This window comes from Passer montanus, unplaced genomic scaffold (genome assembly GCF_014805655.1).
Source record: "Passer montanus isolate IOZ18808 unplaced genomic scaffold, ASM1480565v1 scaffold47, whole genome shotgun sequence".
NCBI lineage: Eukaryota > Metazoa > Chordata > Aves > Passeriformes > Passeridae > Passer > Passer montanus.
The window spans coordinates 1-18252 of record NW_024369596.1 but is presented as its reverse complement, the minus strand read 5'-3'; the positions used below and the strand labels follow the sequence as shown (position 1 = coordinate 18252).

General features: G+C 47.9%; 1 protein-coding gene across 4 annotated transcripts; it reads left to right on the top strand.

Moving 5' to 3' along the window:
- Nucleotides 1-6: 6 nt before the first annotated feature.
- Nucleotides 7-17537, top strand: C2CD2L (C2CD2 like). Of its 4 annotated transcripts, none has more exons than XM_039722114.1 (14): nt 7-182; nt 2522-2617; nt 2973-3092; nt 3587-3697; nt 4543-4659; nt 5268-5385; nt 5549-5672; nt 6211-6275; nt 6869-6996; nt 7299-7470; nt 8818-8913; nt 9554-9687; nt 10185-10467; nt 11878-17537. In XM_039722114.1, the coding sequence occupies exons 2-14, from the start codon at nt 2615-2617 to the stop codon at nt 12096-12098; spliced, it is 1692 nt and encodes a 563-aa protein (XP_039578048.1). In that variant the 5' UTR covers nt 7-182; nt 2522-2614; the 3' UTR covers nt 12099-17537. The 4 variants fall into 4 exon arrangements, with proteins under 4 accessions (XP_039578048.1, XP_039578047.1, XP_039578046.1 ...); XM_039722113.1 differs by lacking the exon at nt 7-182 and adding an exon at nt 401-685; XM_039722112.1 differs by lacking the exon at nt 7-182 and adding an exon at nt 401-721 and having other exon boundaries at nt 4546-4659.
- The last annotated feature ends 715 nt before the right edge of the window (nt 17538-18252 follow it).

Genomic DNA, 18252 nt, shown 5'->3' with positions numbered 1-18252 from the left:
GGGGCGGTACGCGGGCGGGGCGGTACGCGGGCGGGGCGGTACGCGGGCGGCGCCCTCGCGGCCATCTTTGGCCCTGGCAGGGGCTTCCCGCCGGCGCGGAGCGCTGCTCGCACCACGGCCGGGAGCGGGAGCGGCTTCAGCCGCGCTGAGGGCGTACGGAGGGGCCTGTCCCCGGTGCTAAGGTTCGCGGTGCTTCTCCTCCGCGGCGTTCCTCCGAAACTGCGCCGGGAACAGCACTCGCCACGGACTCCGCCCCGCAGTGCCCACAACTGCCATGGCTTCCTCGCCGCCGCGTTTCGCAGCACGCCTCTTCCTGCCGTGCGGGGAGGGGCTGAGCGCCGGCGGAGGGCGGGCGGCCGGCAGCGCGGCCGCCCTGGGTACGCGCCGGCTCCGCCCCCCGGTGCCGCCAGCGGGGCCGCACCGCAGCCCGCCCGCCATGCCCGCCGCGCCGCCCTGAGCCCCCGCGCTCCGTGCCATGGGGCCGGACCTGGGCTGGGCCGCGCTGGTGCTGCTCTTCGCCGCCTCGCTGCTCACCGTAGCCGCCTGGCTGCTGCAGTACTGGCGGTCCGCGGCCCTGCGAGCGCTACGGCGTCGCGGAGCGGCGGGGGAGGAGGCCGGGGCCCGGGCGCTGCTCGCGGCCCTTCTCGCCCTCAGGTCCCTGCGGGAGCAGTGGCAGCGAGCTTGGGTGCGAGCTCTCAACAGCCAGGCGCGCCGGCACGGGGTACGGCGGGGACGAGCGGGGGAGCGCGGGCAGCGAGGCCAGGCCAGGCGGACCGAGCCGCCCGCGCTTTGTTCGCGGGTGCCGGGGCAGCCCGTCCCGCACGGCGGGAGCCTTGCGGGCGCTCAGTTCGTCCTGCGCGGGAGCGCGCTGCGCGGAAAGGGCGGAGTGCGTTACCGCGCGCCGTTTGACGCGGGTTGGGGCAGTACTGTAGTCACTCTGATGTTTCCACAGCAATTTCTTCGAAATTTTCTGATATTTATTCTCTTTAATCTCCCGCTATTACCATTGTATTAGCTGTAGTTTTGAAGTTCACGAAGGAGATTGTGCCTTGATGATTCCGTATGGAAATAATTCCGTTATAGCTCGTGTTGCCTGCAAGGCAGGGACTTCATGCCCACAGAAACTGTGGTACTGTCATACACGAGAAGCTTGACTAGGCCAGTATTCAAGCAGCAATCAATTTATTAATTAATATGGTAAAGTATGAGCAATACAGCACTGAGTACAGTGGGGGAAGTTTTCCCTCCAACTGCACACCGATAGTTGGGGCTTGCAGGTAAACATGTTTCTTTTTATATATTCTAAAGGTATAGTTTCAAAGATCTTTACTACAAACAATATTCTAAAATTATACTTCAAAAGGTTATTATTGCAAAAAACTCTTTTTCACTAGAAGCAGAAAGTTCCTGTCAAACAGCGACATCCTTAAAGCTTTAATTCAAATGCTCCTAAATCAACTTAAGATTTATAAAGGTTAATTGCAAACAAAGGATAGGTTCAAAGGCCTTCTTCCATGCTTTACTTCCTCAGTTATTCATTAGAATTGTCTTTATGACTGTCCCATGGTCAGTTTCCACACGTATCACAATCACAGATGCACACGTTGCTTGTATATACCTGACACCAAACACAGCTTTGTATTTCACAGTCCAAAGCAGTCCAAAGTCTATTGCAATATCCTTTTATTTTTCTGTCATGTGAGTGGGAAATGGTTGCCCTTCTGTTAAGTTGTATAGGAAAACAAGGCGCTAAAAAGATTAGCAGGAAGCTGACATATTTGAATTAAAAAACAGTTAAAGTCCTGAAGAACATGATGCAAACTTGTGTTTGGGTTTTCCAGCAAGACAGGAAAAGTATCTCCCTTTTCGACAGAGTGACAAACTCTAGGCTGGATTCAATGTGAAGTGCCTTCCCCGACTGGGCTTAGTGCTCCCCCGCTTCCCCTGTAGAAGCTCACCCTCTGCTTCCATGCCCCTCTTACCACAATGCAATAGTCAAAGTGTCAACAGTTTTCCATATCTGATATGCTGTGCTTTTCTGTCATATGTGTTGAATTACTCAGAGTATCACAAAATGACCTGAATGTATAAGTTCCAGAATTTAGGACTTCTGTAAAGGGAAGATTAGCCCGTGGCTGAATTGGTCTGGAGGCCCCTGGAAGGCCACACCAGTTTCTGCTGCAGCTGCTCCTTGTCTGCAGCATGTCTGCTCAGAGAGCAGCGTTGCCTCAGTGAGTTGCTGGGTCTAAGAGCTGTTTTCTGAAGTGGGGTCTGGGAGTTGTCCTGGAGGACTTTGTCTCATGTGAGATTCTGGTATCTGTGAATTCAAGCTTTAACTGGACACCTTGTTTCCTTTCTCTGTATAGACAAGTCCAGGTGGGTAGAATTACAGTGTGCGATAATTCTGGGTGCTGACTCGATTTGTGAAAAAGTGTCTCTGGGACCCTACATCATTCATCCTCTTTGGAACTATCAGGGTGGCTCTGAATACTGGGAACTAACAAGAGTTTTCTCTTTGCAGAGTTCAGTGCAGATCACATTTGAAGAGGGTCCTCAGTTACCACAAGCTGCCAATATAAGTTGTGTGACATGCAAGGGACAGTCGGACCACAGCATGGTAAGGCTTGGCTGTTCTGAGCTGTATAGTTTGGTGTGATGGTGTGTTCTACAGAGGCTGCTGAGGCCTTTCTGATGGAGATGGTGGAACCAGGGAAGTTTTGAGTGAGATCTGTTTGGAGGAGTTTGGAGGCTCTGGAGCTGTGCATTGGTGAGCTCTGTGAGGGAAGATATGTTGGTGAAGCTGGGGTGTGTGAAGGCTGAACCCAAACATCAGGGTTCTACTATGGAGAGCAGAGGAGAGCTCTTGTCATAGCACAGGGTCTGAAGTGGCAGGTTTGCAGCTTGGAACTTGGTCAGAATAACACAGCTGCCTCTTGCTGGGATATAAACTCATCTTTTCCTTTTCGTTTTAGGTGCTGTGCTGCCATCTGTCAGCTGAAGCTGTGAAATTCCCTGTCTCTGTTACTCAGCAGTCCCCAGCTACTGTTTCTGTGGACACGTATCATGTCACTTTGGCTGTACTGCAGGCTCAGGTAAGGATTACAAGAAGTTAAACATTGACCTTACTCCTCCATCTAGTCCCACACTGATCGAGGAAGGAGGACCTGATTCAAAATGCAAATAAAGGCCTCATTGGGCTGGAAGAAGCTGTCACTAACATTCGGTTGTGCTTACATTTGGCAATGCCTAAGTGATGTAACTCAGTAAATATCCTATGTGTTGGTGCCCAGTTGGGCACTTTTGGATTGTACTCTGCAGGCTTTTTCTTCAGTAAAATAAAAAATGGATCATTTTTCCCTCTGGTGGTGCCTGGGCTTGCAACTGCAGTGAGGAAGCCAAATCTCGCTATGGAGCTTCTGCAGCTGCTTCATCCTGTAGGCCTGGGAGCACTTGTGTTCTTATGTTCTGTTTTTTACTGTTGTGCTGGTGAGGTGAGGACCTTTCAATAGCTGAATTTGGAATGGGGCAAAAATCACCTAATGCAAGCAGAAACTGTTTCCAACTATGGATATTTGTTCTGGGCCAGGTGGAGATCCACGTGGAGGAGATACAGAATGAGGGTCTCCTGGTGTCATGGACATTCAAAGACAGACCAGACTTGGACCTTTCTGTTCTTCCACGACTTGGGCTTCCTGAGGTGAGTGTCTGACAATGGGAGGCTGACTGTGAGTGGAGGAAGGGGGGAAGGAGCAGAAACAACTAGAAGGCGGGCTGCTGTGGAGTAGAAGGGTTGGCAGCTCACTGCCATGGCCCTTTAGGGCAGTGGAGAGGATTCTTTCATCCTGGAATTGGTACTAGCTCAACTGTGTCAAAGCAGCATCCTCAAGAGGGCTGAAGTGGCACCAGTATCTGTTGAAGGCTTTCTGTCTATGTTGGTTCCTCCTGCTGTTGTCAGATGTAGAGCTGCAAAATGAGCTGGGTTGCCACTTTTTCTTTGTGTGAGGTAGTGTTTGTTGTTGTGTTGGTTAAGTTTGATTGGGTTTTTTTGAAGGGATTAATTAAGATTTAAGAGATTAATGTGGGGAATCCCTGGGTTAGAGGTTTAATGAACAGCATGTGGGTGTGCCTGCACTTCCCTGATCCAAATAGGTTGGTTGATTTGTTGTTTTATTGACACCTTTGTTACTTTGTCCTGAGTAGTTATAGGAATTTGGCTGTTTTCCCAAAAGTGTGGTGGCACCATCTCCTGAGGTGGTGAGCATGTGACAAACTATAAAATCTGTATTGTAAAAATTTACGCCAGATAAACCACAGAAGTAGAGGCTTAGTTTGTCACATTTTGAAAGCTTGCATTTGCCTGCAGCTGCTACACAGAAACTTCAAGCTCTGAGGAGGGCGAGTATGGAATATGGGAAGAGTATTTGGGAGGTTATTACTGGGAGAATGACTGTGTAGCATATTAGAGTCTTGAGAGGCATGTGGAGCTGTAACTGTGTCCATTTTTTTATGATGTTCCTGCATTTCCCCTTGATTTATGGAGAGAAGGATGAAGGGAGAGCAGATCTGTCCACTGTAAAGGATCTGATTGAGGATACAATTGTCAGCACGAAGCCAGCCATGATGGTGAATTTGATGGCCTGTACCGCTGGAGCCAGTGTGGTAAGTCACTCTTCTGGTGTCCTTCTTGTGCCCCGAACACAGGCCCCAAGTGACTTTTGAGGGCTGAGGCTCAGGCAGGAATCCAAGGCTTGAGTTTCACTTTTGGGCAACAGCCGAATCCTGGCCTGCACGGTCATTGGAATTTGGATACTGCGATGCAGTGCGTAGGGATAATTAGAAATTGCTCCCAAGGGCAACTCCTTCCACCTTTTTTCTTGAATGCTGATTGTCAGTCATGTACTTGTGGAGCTGGTGCCTGAGGTACATCTCTCTTTTGGTGGTCACCCTTGTTCTGAATACCAAGGCTCTCTCGAAGGCAGCCTTTGCAGACATGGAATGGCCCATGGTTTTTCATCGTCAGTTGACTGTCTGGTAGCCAGCAAGCTTGTTCTTGCCTGTCTCCTTCTCTGTCTGCCCATCTGAAATAACACGAGGGCCCACTGGAGGTCAGTAGCCTTGGAAACCTGCAGCATCTCTTTATGGCTTTGTGGGTATTCCCCTGTGTTGGTGTGAGGACCTACTTAATAGATACAAGAACGCCGCATCTTGCTGCTGTCTGCTGGCGAGTGAATGATGAAGGTATCGGTCTCGCTCTCGTCATTCCTCAGGTATCCAGCAGTAAGTTGACTCGAGAGTCCCCGGCTGGAGTAGCAGCAGCCCCTCTGGGTTCTAAGCTGTTGCTCCGGAATCTTCGAGTGCTGAACTTGGGCTGCCAGGGGAAGGGAGGTAAGCATGAAAACACTGCTGATCCACAGGGGCAAGTGTGCAGGTGGCGAGATTGGAGTGAGTGGATGTTTTGGGTGGGTTTGAATGGAAAAGAGGGGTGTGTGTGTGACGAACCACTGCCTCTCATTGATGAGTGCACATGTGCCCTCTGTCTCTCTTGCAGGAGTTGGGGAGATACGTTGCATGGCAGAGCTAGACAGTCCCCCACAGCAGAAGTGGACAAGGCCACTGATAGGTGGCATTGTTGGTGCTGCAGGAGAGATGGAGTGGAATGATGAGTTCTTTCTGTAAGTGTCTGCTCTCCTTCTGGCTGGTGCAGTGTTGGTGGACCGGCATGGTCTCTGGGTTTCATTATCATGCTGCAGTAAGTGATGTGCACAGTGCAGAGGTGAAATCTGTGCCACCAGGCAGTGTGTTTATGCTGCCTCTGTACCCAACTACTGATTCGGGCATTTGGTCTGAGCTTGCATATATATTTCTCACTTTTCTGGACACTGTGTGTTCTAACTGAGTGGGCAGAAATGCTGATTCTAAGTGCAGCAGGTGCAATAGTACTGTAGCATAAACAGCCTTCCAGAGGCATTGCCTTCTCAACTTCCACTGTCAGCCTACACAGCTCTACAGGGCACACAAACCAGAGATCTCATTTGTGTAATTTGGTGCTCTAAGTCATGTCCTCCATGGCAGTGCATGCTACTGAAACTTTGGGGATGGTGATGAGGTGTGTGAGATTTGAGGGAGGGAAGATAAAGAATGAGGTGGTTTGCTCTTTGGCTACTTAAAAATTAAGATTGCCTAACACCAGCCTGTCTTTGGTTTCAACAGGGAGTTGGGACCTAGAAGCAAAGAACTGAAGCTACAGGTGCTGGGGAGCAGCGATGGAATGGGAAGTGAGTATGATCAACCATAAGATGGGTTTTAAGACTGGGAGGCAAAAATGCCTAAGAGACTCACTGTGCTTTACGCTCATGGTAGTTCTCTGGTGGTCCAATGTGTGATGAGTTCTGCAAAGGATTTTTCATATTTAGCTTTATGTGAGCTTTTGTGACTCTGTGAAGTAACTCGTTCTGTTCTTGCCAAAATGGTCTGGGTCTGACCTTGAGTCAGGAGGTTCCTGTGGCCTGCCTGTCTGCATTCTGAATTAGGGAGAAGCATGCAGGATTTTGCCTCCTGTATTAGGAGAGCTTTGCATAAGGCTCTTAGCTGTTCTTTTGTACTCAGTTGGGGGACTAACTACAGCATCTATTTTTGATGGAGGCCACACATCGGTCACTTTTTTAAGGGAGCTGACTCCTGAATTGTTAAAGAGGAGTGGAGGAGCATTGCTTGCTCCTTCTCCCTCTTGAACCTGGGAGTCAGTGGAGTTGTGGCGATCTGCTGTGTTGGCCTATTGTGCTGCTTCCCAAAAGCAGGGATTACCTTGGAGATGTCTGAGGTGCTGAGGTCCTGTGAAGTGTTTCATTTCTGCTCTTCCTTCTTGCAGATGTGCTGCTGGCATATGCCACACTTTTGATAGATTCTTTGGACAAGCAGCCATCTGGAAGACAGGTCTGCTCACTGGTGCCGGGAGCTGGACAGTCACTGACAGCTGAAGCTGCCATTACGTTGGAGGTGAGCTCATGACCCCACAAGCTCTGCACACATGCATGCTCTGGAAGAGTTCATAATGTGAGCCTCTAGCTGGAGACACACGTGTTTGGGCCTGAGCTTGGCACAGAGGGATAGCAGACCCTTGTGCCATGGAGGGGTGGGTGTCACCTGACCCTTGGTCCCTGAGCCTCCCGTTGTTGAACTGATACTGTACTGGGGATGGCTCCTTGGTGCCCAGAGCCATAGCTTTTGTTGCCCAAATGTGCCTGCCTTTCCATCTGGGAAGAAGAGTGCCTCTCTGATCAGTGCTTTACTGTTTATAGCTGCTGTTCCAGGAGTCTCCTGCATCTCTGAATGCTCCACATGCCACGTCTCTGCGAACCAGCATCACCCCCACTAAGAAGGTGGAGATGGACCGGACCATCATGCCCGACGGCACCATCGTGACTACTGTCACCACAATTCAGTCCCGGCCCAAGGCAGATTGCAAACTGGGTGAGGCTGCGCAGCAGCAAGTGTATTGTACAGGTGGCTTCTATGGCAGCACAGGCTTAGCTGCAGTATTCCCATGGCTGCTCGTAAAGGCAGTAGCAAAACTGTTTAGCCATCACACCTGGTTATTGCAGGCTCACGCTTTATGTATTGTTTTTGGGGTGTGGGTCAGAACATGGGCATCCATGCTGTTCCCCTAGCATCTTCGTGGCTGGCTGGAAACTTGTGTAGCCCTAGGGTAGGGAATTACAGTTCTGTGTCTGGGGGAGGTGAGGGAGGGATGAGCCTTTCACGCACCCTTTTGGTGGTGGAAGGTCTAATGCATATCCTGCCACATAACATCTGCATTATGTCAGGCTAAGTGTTCAGCCATGCTTTCTCTAGTTTCTTCACTGCTAAAGAAGTTATGCTGAACATACTGATAGTGGAGCCAAAAGCATGTTGACCTGGCTTCCTAGGGGTTGTTGCTGCTTGTGGTCTGGTATCCTGGTGAATGTGGTGCTGGATATTCGAAGAGGTGGGGCTGGGAAATGACGTGAATGAGGTATTGCTGTGCATCAGCTTCACAGGACTGCAGCCCAGAAAGGCAGCCATATCCTGGCTGCATCAAAGGAAGCGTGGCCAGCAGGCGAGAGAGGCGATTCTTCCCCTCTGCTCTGCTCTTGTGAGACTCCATCTTGAGTACTGTGTCCAGCCTTGCAACCCCCCAACACATGAAAGACATGAACCTGTTTCAGTGAGTCCAGAGGACCACTAAATTGGTCACATACCTGGAACACCTCCCTGTGAAGAAAGGCTGAGAGAGTTTGGAGCTGTTAAGGCCAGGGTGGAGAAGGCTGTGGGGAGACATTACAACAAGCAGCCTTCCAGTACCTAAAAGGGGACTTGCAGGAGGGCTAAAGAGTGATCTTTTTACAAGGGCATGCAGTGATAGGGCAAGGGGAATGGCTTTAAGCTGAAGGAGGGTAGATTTATATTGGCCATTAGGAAGAAATTTTTCCCTCTGAGGGTGCTGAGTTACTGGCCCAGGTTGCCCAGGGAGGCTGTAGCTGCCCTGTCTCTGGAAGTGTTCAAGAGCAGGCTGAAAGGGGCTTCGAGCAACCAGTCTAATGGTTGGAACTAAGTGGTCTTTAAGGTCCCTTCCAATCCAAACCATTCAGTGATTCTGATTTTTTCCCAGTAGGCTTCTTACTGCTTTGTTGCCACAAAGCCTTACAGAGCTGTCTCGCAGGCTCTCCGAATGCTCGCTTGAGGATCTTTAGGGTTGTGTAGGGGGCACAATATGATAGCATAGTAGTGTAAGCTTTGTCTCCATTTACTCTCCATTTCTCGGTGTCTCTTGCTGTGAAGATTCACCATCGAGGTCGCCTTCCAAAGTGGAAGTGACTGAAAAGAAGACAACAGTGCTCTTGGAGACCGGCTGTCCTCACTTGCCCAGCAGTAGCCGTAAGTGCTTGGAAGTTTGAGGCTCTTGCTGAAATAACTGTGTTCCTTAGCCTGTTTTAGAAAGTGGCAGTCTGAGTGCGGTTCCCTGAACGTTCTTGCATTTTCTGCTTCAGAGAATGTCCAAGTGCATGAGTGAAGGTGGGGGCAGAAGGCTGGTGGTGGTGGTGTGTGGGCAGGTAAAAGACATTCTCCTTTGACTATCCAGTCAGTGACTATGAGTGTTTCCTTGCTTGACCAGAACTTTCCAGGCTATCCGGACCCAAACAACTTTGGTCACCTTGCACTCGGGGCTCTGATTGTGTCTAGAACAGAGCACTGCAGCCATTTTGACAGTTTGCTGCCAAAGCAAACTATTGGGAGTCTTTGAAAGTCTTTGCTGAGTGGCGGGGGGAAGGGGAGGTGTATTTTAATGATATGCCTGGTGGGAAATGAAAATTTTCAGGTACCTGAAAAAGCCAAGAGCTACCTATACAGACCTTCCTTCATTTTGTTTATTTGGACAAGTCTGTCATAGACTTTGGGTGGGAAAGCTACATTCGTGTGCATGTAAGTTGCCTATTGCAAGCATTGCGGTCAGCAAGTGACCTTTTGCCTCTGCTGAAGGTTGCTTCTCCAAGCAAGGTATTTTTCTTGTGCTCAGGGGATAGTCATTTGCCCAATGGCTTGGATCCGGTGGCTGAGACGGCAATCAGGCAGCTAACTGAGACGAATAACAAGACCACCAAGAAGACACCAACGAAACGTAGTACACTCATCATCTCAGGAGTGTCAAAGGTCTCTGGTAGTTAGGAGCTGCATTTCCAGTCTGGGAGGTTGTTTCTAGGGATTCATGCGTGAAACTAACCTGTCCTGTAGGGACCAGTGTGGGAAGGTTCCAGCACAGATGACTGGCTCATCAGAAACCTTTAGCTGCTTCCCAGTGAACATTAAAAGGTTCCTTGCCAGTCTGCAGGGCAGCTGCCAGTGGGAGTTCACAATGGGCAGCTGCAGAAAGGGATGTGGCTGCCATAACTGGTTTTGAACCTTGTGGAGAATGTAAGGAGTTCTCCTTGAACTTTGCTGCGGGAGTGAGGGATGTGCAGCAGAATGCCTTGTAATCGGCCACATTCCAGTATATTTCAGCCAAACAGTGACAGTTGTTTATTGGTGCCGTCTAGCACTGATGATCGGAACTGGACCACCCATATGTAGGTGTAGATGGAAGTAGGCAGATGAATGCAGTTCTTTTGATCCTGTCTTCATGTGTGTCTGCCCCTCTAACCCCCCTTCAGGTACCTATTGCTCAAGACGAAATGGCACTTTCTCTGGGTTATGCTGCATCCCTGGAGGCCACAGCGTATGGGGACTCTGAGGCAGAGAACACAGCTGACCAGATGCATGATTTTACTGAATTGTCGCGGCCACTGGAAGCATCGCCATTGGGTCAAAGGGACAGTCAGGAGCTGGATGAGACAACGCGATCAGATGTCTCTGAAAGACCATCTGTGGAAGATGTCGAGTCTGAAACTGGCTCCATGGGAGCCCTTGAGACAAGGAGCTTGAAAGACCACAAAGGTAAGGATGAACTGTTAGGTAGGGTAGCTAACATGAGCCCATAACATTAGCTGTATATGAGCACAAAGTGACATCCAGGTTCCCCACCCAAGCATGAGGTCTGCAGCCACCTTTCAGCATAGCAAAGAGCAGCTTCTGATGGAGCCAGGAAGAGCCTGCCTTTGTCTTTGTGTCTTTTTTCCACTGGAGTGACTTGAAAGGCCTTCATTTGTAGGTGCCTGATTCCTGTAGCCTTTCAAGTTTTTATGCTCTTTTAGATGAGAACCCTGCGTAGCCTGTGTATTATAGAGAACCCCTTTTCTCTCCCTGGTCTCCAGGTCCACAGATGTCCATAAATAATGATTCCTCCTCTGAATTTGACCACCTGTTGTGTGGACATGGAGGCCGCCCAGCAATGTGGATTGTATGGGCCTTGATTGCCCTCCTTCCTTCTCTGTTAGTATCGAAGCAGCTAGTGCTTGTCATAATGTAAGATGTTCACACAAACTGACTTCTTTTAAATGATGGAGTAGGCTACCTCAACCTAGCTGCTGTCCTGGCCTTTCCACACATTTGTCGCGTGCTGGCACACCTTGGATTTTTCTGCTACCAATTTACGTAAAGAAATGCAAATCAAAATCTTGATTACTCAGAGTGTTAGTGGGACAAATTTTGGGGAGTTGAACCCTGTTACAGCTAGGTATGGTTTGAGTTGCGGAGGCCCCTTTTTTGAATGTCAGTGGGTAGAAGGGTGTGCGACCCAGATTCCCAAGAGAGCTGGCGGGTGGGGAACAGAGGGAAAATGGAAAGCAAACCCCCTCTGTACGAAATACCATTGTAGTATTACATGGCCTGCAGGTTTTGGATGTGTCTTTCTGATCCATTTGAGGTTGAAAGTAATTAGCATCTCCACCTTATCCTGCTTGTGAGAGTCATAAGGAGCCATTGGCATTATTTGCCTCCAGAGTGGGCACGTTATGAAAACGCAGGCAGTTCCAGGCGCTAGGTGACAAAGTTAATCCCTGTGCGCTTGAGACAGGCTGATCTAAGAGGCCTTTTCTGTCTTGTATATTCCTCTCAGGGTCTTCAGGTTCAGGTGATCTCCATTGTTTTCCATTCATATGAGTCTTGGTTGTCATTTGGAATACTGCACGCTTCCACTGAGAGGAGGATATTGTGCAAAAGGAAGTTTGTGCAGAGGGGAGGTGGAATGGAATGTTTAGTGAGGCAGCTTGTTGGTGTTGCAGTCTGTCACAAACTGAGACTTTGCCTTGGGAAGCTGGGATTAGCTGACCTCCTGCGTACTCCTGCCTCTCAGTGTGGAAGAGAACTGCTGCATATCCGAGAATGGCTGGGTGTGTTACTGTCCCTGAAACTTGCCAATGCCGGACGCTGTCATGGTTTCTGTCTTCTTCCTTCCTGTCTCTGCAGTTAACTTTCTTCGGAGCGGTACCAAGCTCATCTTCCGGAGAAGGAGCAAGCAGAAGGAAGCAGGCCTGAGCCAGTCACATGATGACTTGTCCAATGTCACTGCCAACTCCACCACCAGAAAGAAAACTGGTAGCTTCTCTCACCGCCTCATCAAACGCTTCTCCTTCAAGTCTAAATCCAAGCCCAAAGGTAGTGACAGCACATCAGCTGGTGAAAACTGAAGGAGGGAGAAGCCCATTGGAAAGATTTATCAGAGATCGTTTTCTAGTCTCTTGTCTTCCCACTCCATGGTATCTGTGACTTGCAGTCCAGTTCTTTCCAACCTTGGCTGAGGGAAGACACCCCAGTGCTTTAGGACGTCTGGGGAGCGGAGGCGGCAAACCTGAGACTGAGGTTGTTTGGCTGCCTTGGCTTAGCCTTCTCTGCTTGTTGCACCCCACTGTGCTCTCCCAGAAAATCCAGGTGGCATGCTAATCCCCTTGGGGATTCCAGGAACTGCAGAAATTACTCTCGTGTGTGTCATCAGGTGCCTCATGGAAACGGGGGGCAGGTCTCTCAAGTGACAACCTTCAGAGTTAAAATCAAGAAACTACTGGGTTAGCTACAGTGCCGAGAAATGTGGGATATAGCCTCATTCAGGTGACAGAGAATGTGTCTTCTAGTGACAGAGAATGACACAGTCACTGATGATCTAAATACTGTTATTGCTTGTGCTTGGTGCAGAGGCCGTAACTTGAGGTATGCTGCAGGGTGATGTGTTCCTGGGCTGTGAGCTCTCAGAAGACAGCTGTCAGCTGTCAGAGTTGCAGTCCTCCATCTGGCTCTGCCATGGGAACAGTGTCTGGTTCAGACAGCTCTGAGGAACCCCTGTATTCTGTGCTCTGTTGGTGAAGAAAGACTTCTCTAAGAAGAAGGAAGTTTTAACCTCTGCACAAATTTTTGTAGAAGCCTGAGCCCTTGCAAGAATGCCTGGTCAGTGCTGTCAGTTCTGCCACCCTGTGCAGACACCCCGTGACACAACGCTCCTTTCACATCTGTGTTCTTGAACAGGGAAGGGCCTGTACTGAATGCACACACCAGCTATTCTATGAGGAGATCCCTTACTCTTGGGAGTGGTTGGGGATGTTGCCAAAGGGCTGCCAGGCTGTCTTCCAGACCTGCCGAGTGTCCAGTCTTGTGCTGTCATGGTTCTCGTGCCAAGGACTGGCACCATGCTGGGAATGGATGGCAAGGAATAAGGCAAGGAATGTGAAGGGCAGTCTAATGGGGAGCCTGAAGGCACATGGCAGAAAGAGGCAAGAGTTTACATACTGTCACTGATGGGTTTCCGTTAGTAGAGGGAATCTTTCTGGATTGTGTTTCGTATTTCCTTTCTTCTTGCAAAGGCGGTGGCCCCTGTTCAGAGGACATTTCTGCAGCAGGTACTTGCAGAGAGGCAGAGGTGTGCAGGGGAAAATAACATCCCTGTGCAGGAGGAGACTGTCCTTCTAGAGGAACATTTGTCCAGTCTCCTGGCCCATACACATTTTATCTATAATATCCCCAGAAGTTCCCTTCAGATAGCACATAATGCTCTTTGGAGAAACACTCATGCACTGTCCACATGCCTGGTTTGAGAGAAACCTCCTGCTATCCTGTGCATTGTTGAGTTAAAGGAGGTGGGATGGAGGGGAGGAAAAACCTCACGGAAGACCCATTTCCCACTCTCTAGTTCTGCTCTTCCATCAGAGTATCTCCTGTGGTGGTGTCTCCTGTGGTGTTGTCCTTCCTTGTACAGGATGCTGCCAACTGAAAATGCAGTTCTCTTGATGGCGCAGGTAAAATGTGTTTCTTGGAAGGACAAACCCTGACTTGCTGATACTGCCGCTGTGTGCCACTTCCAAGGACCAGAACAATTTTGGTGTGCTGCAGCAAAAGGATTTACAGGTGGTTGTTTCTTGCAAATTTGTACAGGTGGGGAAGGCCAGCGTTACCAAGGGTTGTAACTGAAAGTGCCTCTGTGTGCTAGCAGGAGGGACTCTTGGCTGTTTTTCCTGCTGATTCCTCACATGATTGGGCATATATGAATCTGAAAAATATTGGTTCAGCTGGCTGACCAGGAACCTCTACATCTGTTTTGGTCTGGGAGTCTTTGTTGTCTCCAGGCTCTGTCGTGTCTTTTATCCTTTCTTTGTTCCTTGTCCGCATGGCACTGTGGCTTTTTTTGCACTTCCGTGCACTACGGGTGTCAAGAGAACTCACTGTTTCTCGCTGAGAATAATTTTCCTTGATGTGAGTGGCTGGTTTGCACTACAGTGCCATTAGAACTTGGCCATTAGAACTATAGCAGTCCAGCCATCGGTTTCACATCACCTTTTGCTGGATTGGTGTGGTGCAGTGCTGTCACGTGTGGTCTGACACACCCTTGTTCTCTAAATCTCAGAGTTTGATTTCAGTTTGGTACTCTGTCTTGCACCATCCCCTCTGACTTACAGCTATGACAGTACTTTATGTTCCATTTTTGGATTATATTTATTCATTTGGACACCATCTCAAGGTACTAAACATTGAAGATTTGAATCCAGACAGCACCACTTCTCTGGTAGGAGACTGTGAAGCCTTGCACCGGAAATGCTGGTTTGAGCAGAAGAGCCTACGGCTTTGGCTTTTCAGTTGCAGGTTAGTCAAGGACCTACCATGAGTCTCATTTGATAGTCCTGTATTCTTTTCTTTAAGCTGTAAGAGCTTGAGCTGTCTTGGTATGGAGTGGCTGGAGGTGAACACTGTTCACTGTTCTTTGGAATCAGGGATCTGAGGCTCATGTACACAAGGAGGACTGTGAGGGCTAGCCAGTGTTGTCCTTGTCATTATAGACTGGAGGCAGAAAAGGCAAGGTTTCTGTCTGACAAACACATACCTAGATTCTTGACCAACATGTTTTGGTCTGGCTTGTAGGAGGAGGTGATAGGAAAGGGAGTAGAACAGAAACTCAAGTTACTCACTGGCCTTGGGGACCCTTTCTAGCTATGTTAAATCAGCAGCTCCTGTCATATGTCTGTGGCTTTCCTGTTTTGTTCCTGGTTTGCTGGCTCCAGGTTATGCCTGCCAGTGACTTGCAGTGGAGGTATGGTTTTTGATTTTGAACTTGATATGGTGGAAGACATCTGCACTGTGTTAGGCAAAGTGAATGGTACATGGGAAGCATACCAGTAGGGGCATATCTTCCGTTGAAATTTTAGCAGTGATTTTACTGTCAGTAAATTGTGCTGCAAATCAGTATCTGGTTAAACAGCTTGCAAAGGAAAGGGATGTTGTCAAGTGCTGGCAGAGCACATCGTCATATATTAGGTCCTACATCTGCTTGTGTTTCCTAGAGATGTATTTTCTGACGTTTTGTTGCTTCTCAAAATTGTACAGCATAGGATAAAGGATATTGTAGCCTTTTATCTTTTGAATGTTCTCTGTAAGTGCAGAATGTTTTTCAGGGTGTTTGTCAAAAGTGCTGTTTGAGGAACAGAGGGATAGGTCTGCTGTGTGCATTGGAAATTTTTTGGTTCTGATACTCTCCTCATTAAACATGTTGATCTTTCCTCTTCTTATCCGAACAAGGCGTTCTTTCTGGCCCACAAAGATGTTTTCATCCCCCAGAGGCAGTAGGTGGCGGTTTTGTTAATCCTGACTATGAGAGCACAGGTGGCTCTTCCTGGTTTCTCAAAGGCATGAGTGGTAATGAATTCGCCTCGTGGTGGAGGTGTGCTTATTGGTGTGAGAAACAATTTTTCTATCCTAATCTTCTCAGATGAAAAGAGAAGGTCACACAGGGTTTTGTTCTCCAGAAGCTGCAAGCATGAAGTCCCCAGGAATTTCCCCCCCACAGAATGGCTGCTTTAAGAAACCTCTTGTATTTAACATATTTTGTGGTTTTGGCTTTAGGACAGAAACAATGCTATTTGAAATCCACTTTCCCTGTTTAACTTCTTCCAGATACCTGTGCCCTTGCCTTGGTGCTGCTGTGGGCTCTGTGGCGTTTCATAATGCCTGGGACCACAGAGCAACCCCACGAGTGGCGCAGGCCACCATCAAAATTTTTAAGCTCAAGTGATCTGCAGTTGGCAGATTGTTGTCTCAGGGTAGGCTCGCTTTTTTGCACCTTGTGAAATTGATCCTTGACCAAATATGTGGTGGAAGAGGAACAGCAGAGCAGTGGGCTTGAATGCATGGAGGCTTCAACCTGCATATGAGGGCCTGCTTTCCAGATGCTGTGTTTTGCTGGTGGCTGCACAAGCAGAACAGTGACTTGTACATGAAGCCAAAGTAGGCATTTCATTGAGATTATTTTGGGGTTTTGTTTGTTTTGGTTTACTTGGAGGGTTTTTTTTTTTGTTTGTTGGGAGTTTCTTGTTTGTTTGTGGGTTTTGTTTGTTAGTTTCCTATTTTGGCTGAACAGATTTACTGGACTTTACCTGTGTATTTTACTTCTCTGAAGAAAATAGATTGACGCTAGCTGAAAGTTGTAACTATGCTTGTAAGTATATTTCTGTCTGGATAAATCATCTCCCTATGCTTAGGCAAGGCTCTTTAGGAGTCTTGTCATCCACAAAGCTCTGTGTGTTGGCCCATAAGAGATATCCTCTTGAGTCAGTGGAAAACAGACCCAGGAAAAAATGAAGGGAATCTCAAAACCTCAGTGTTCTGAGGGTGCCATAGGATTTAGCATGATGGATGTCTTAGGCCAGAGGAATTGGGTGCATGGATGTGTATTTGCATGTGCTTACAATTAGAGCATACTTTGCAAATGCCTGTACCGGTAGTGGTGCAAAGTGACTGAGGATGACAGTGCCGATAAGTGGGACAGGAGAGTACCAGCCTCTGTGGCATTCATATCCATTTATTGCACAGACTTCTGCAGGGGCAGACCTGAGCAAGCAAGTCCCAATTCCTGCCCCTGCAGGCACACTCATGCAGCTTATGCAGTTGAGGGTAGGGTTTTAGGCAGCTTGACTGAAATGGGGAAGAGCGAGGAGAGACTGCTTAGGTGGAGAGCAAGTTCAGTGAAGGGGAATGTAATGAAAACTTCTTCAAACCACAGGCAAGTGGTATGTTTAGACTAGAACTGGGCACATGGCAAGTGTTTTGGCTTTAGCAAGCAATGCTATAGCTTCTCTTGGGTCATTGTTTGCTAAACCTACAGAAAAATAATTTCTGAGTAGCTGTGGAGATGCTTTGGAGGGTTGTTATTTGTGGTCTTTTTGCATTGTTCTCTCCATCCCGCCTCCCCTACTGCAAGGTCATGGTGAGTCTCAGGGTAGAGTAACAGTAACAGCATTGGTCAAATTTCTGGCAAAGGTGTGCTTGTGATATCGCAGCTCCTTCTACAGGCATGACTGCTCCTCGTCACCTTTCCTTGCTTTGTAAAGTACTGGACCAAATACCCACATGGAATTTGAATTAACACCCCTCCTTGTGTGTGCTCTTTTGTACTTTGATGCTTTCTGTCTGGGTGGATTATTTTGACCCCATATTGTTCAGGTGGGAAAGAATTGGAACTGTGTAGCTAATAATGAAAATCAAACCACTTATGACTAAATGAAGTTCTTGCACCTTTGTAAATCTTGAAGAAGAATTCTATTGCTGTGTAATGGCTGAATCTGTTAACTTATTAAACCACATGAAAATCAAAACCCGAGTCTGATTTCATACTTGGTGTAGTGCTGTGAATTTCCCTCCAACCTCTCCCTGTCTTCCCTGAATTCTCCCACTCAAATGATGGCAAACTGTGTATACCCATGCGAGTGTATAACACCCCAAAACATTTCAATATGTGGGGGTAAATTGAGTTTCCTTTACTCTGGGTTGGCACATAGGAGAAATACCTGCAGTGGAGGAGAAGGTGAGTAGGGTATGAGAGGGTTTGGGTGGGGTCCTCCCAAAAAAGGGAGGTTACCGCCCAAAAATGCTTGGGAGTTTAGGGGGTGTGTTTGTTCAAAAAATATTGTAGTGGTTTTAGTTCGTTAATTTGAGATTTTGTTAATTTTGAGATTTTATTGGTAAAAGAGTGTGGTGAGTTGGGTATTGGCTAATTAATAATGTATTTATTTTTTGTTGTGAGATAGTATTAGGAGAAAGGTAAAATAGGTTTAAAATTTTTAAAGGGTATAAAGAAAAAAATACTAATAGTAATTAAAGTAATAAGAACTTTTAGAATAACATTTTTAGAATATTTTTCTTATGATTAAAATTTTTATCTTACTGAAAATGTAAAGAAACACAACTTCAAATTTTAGTTCATTTATTACTTTTAAATTAGTTTTTTTTTTTAATTAGTCCTTTTTTTAAGGAGAGAACTTTGTTTTGTTAATGTTATGGAGACTGTTTTGACAGTGCCAAGTGCCTCCT

Coding starts and splice junctions, on each gene's coding strand:
- C2CD2L (XM_039722111.1), top strand. CDS start 476: ATGGGGCCGGACCTGGGCTGGGCCGCGCTGGTGCTGCTCTTCGCCGCC. Junction 722..2,521: donor GCCAGGCGCGCCGGCACGGG/GTACGGCGGGGA, acceptor TTCTCTTTGCAG/AGTTCAGTGCAGATCACATT. Junction 5,673..6,210: donor TGGAATGATGAGTTCTTTCT/GTAAGTGTCTGC, acceptor TGGTTTCAACAG/GGAGTTGGGACCTAGAAGCA.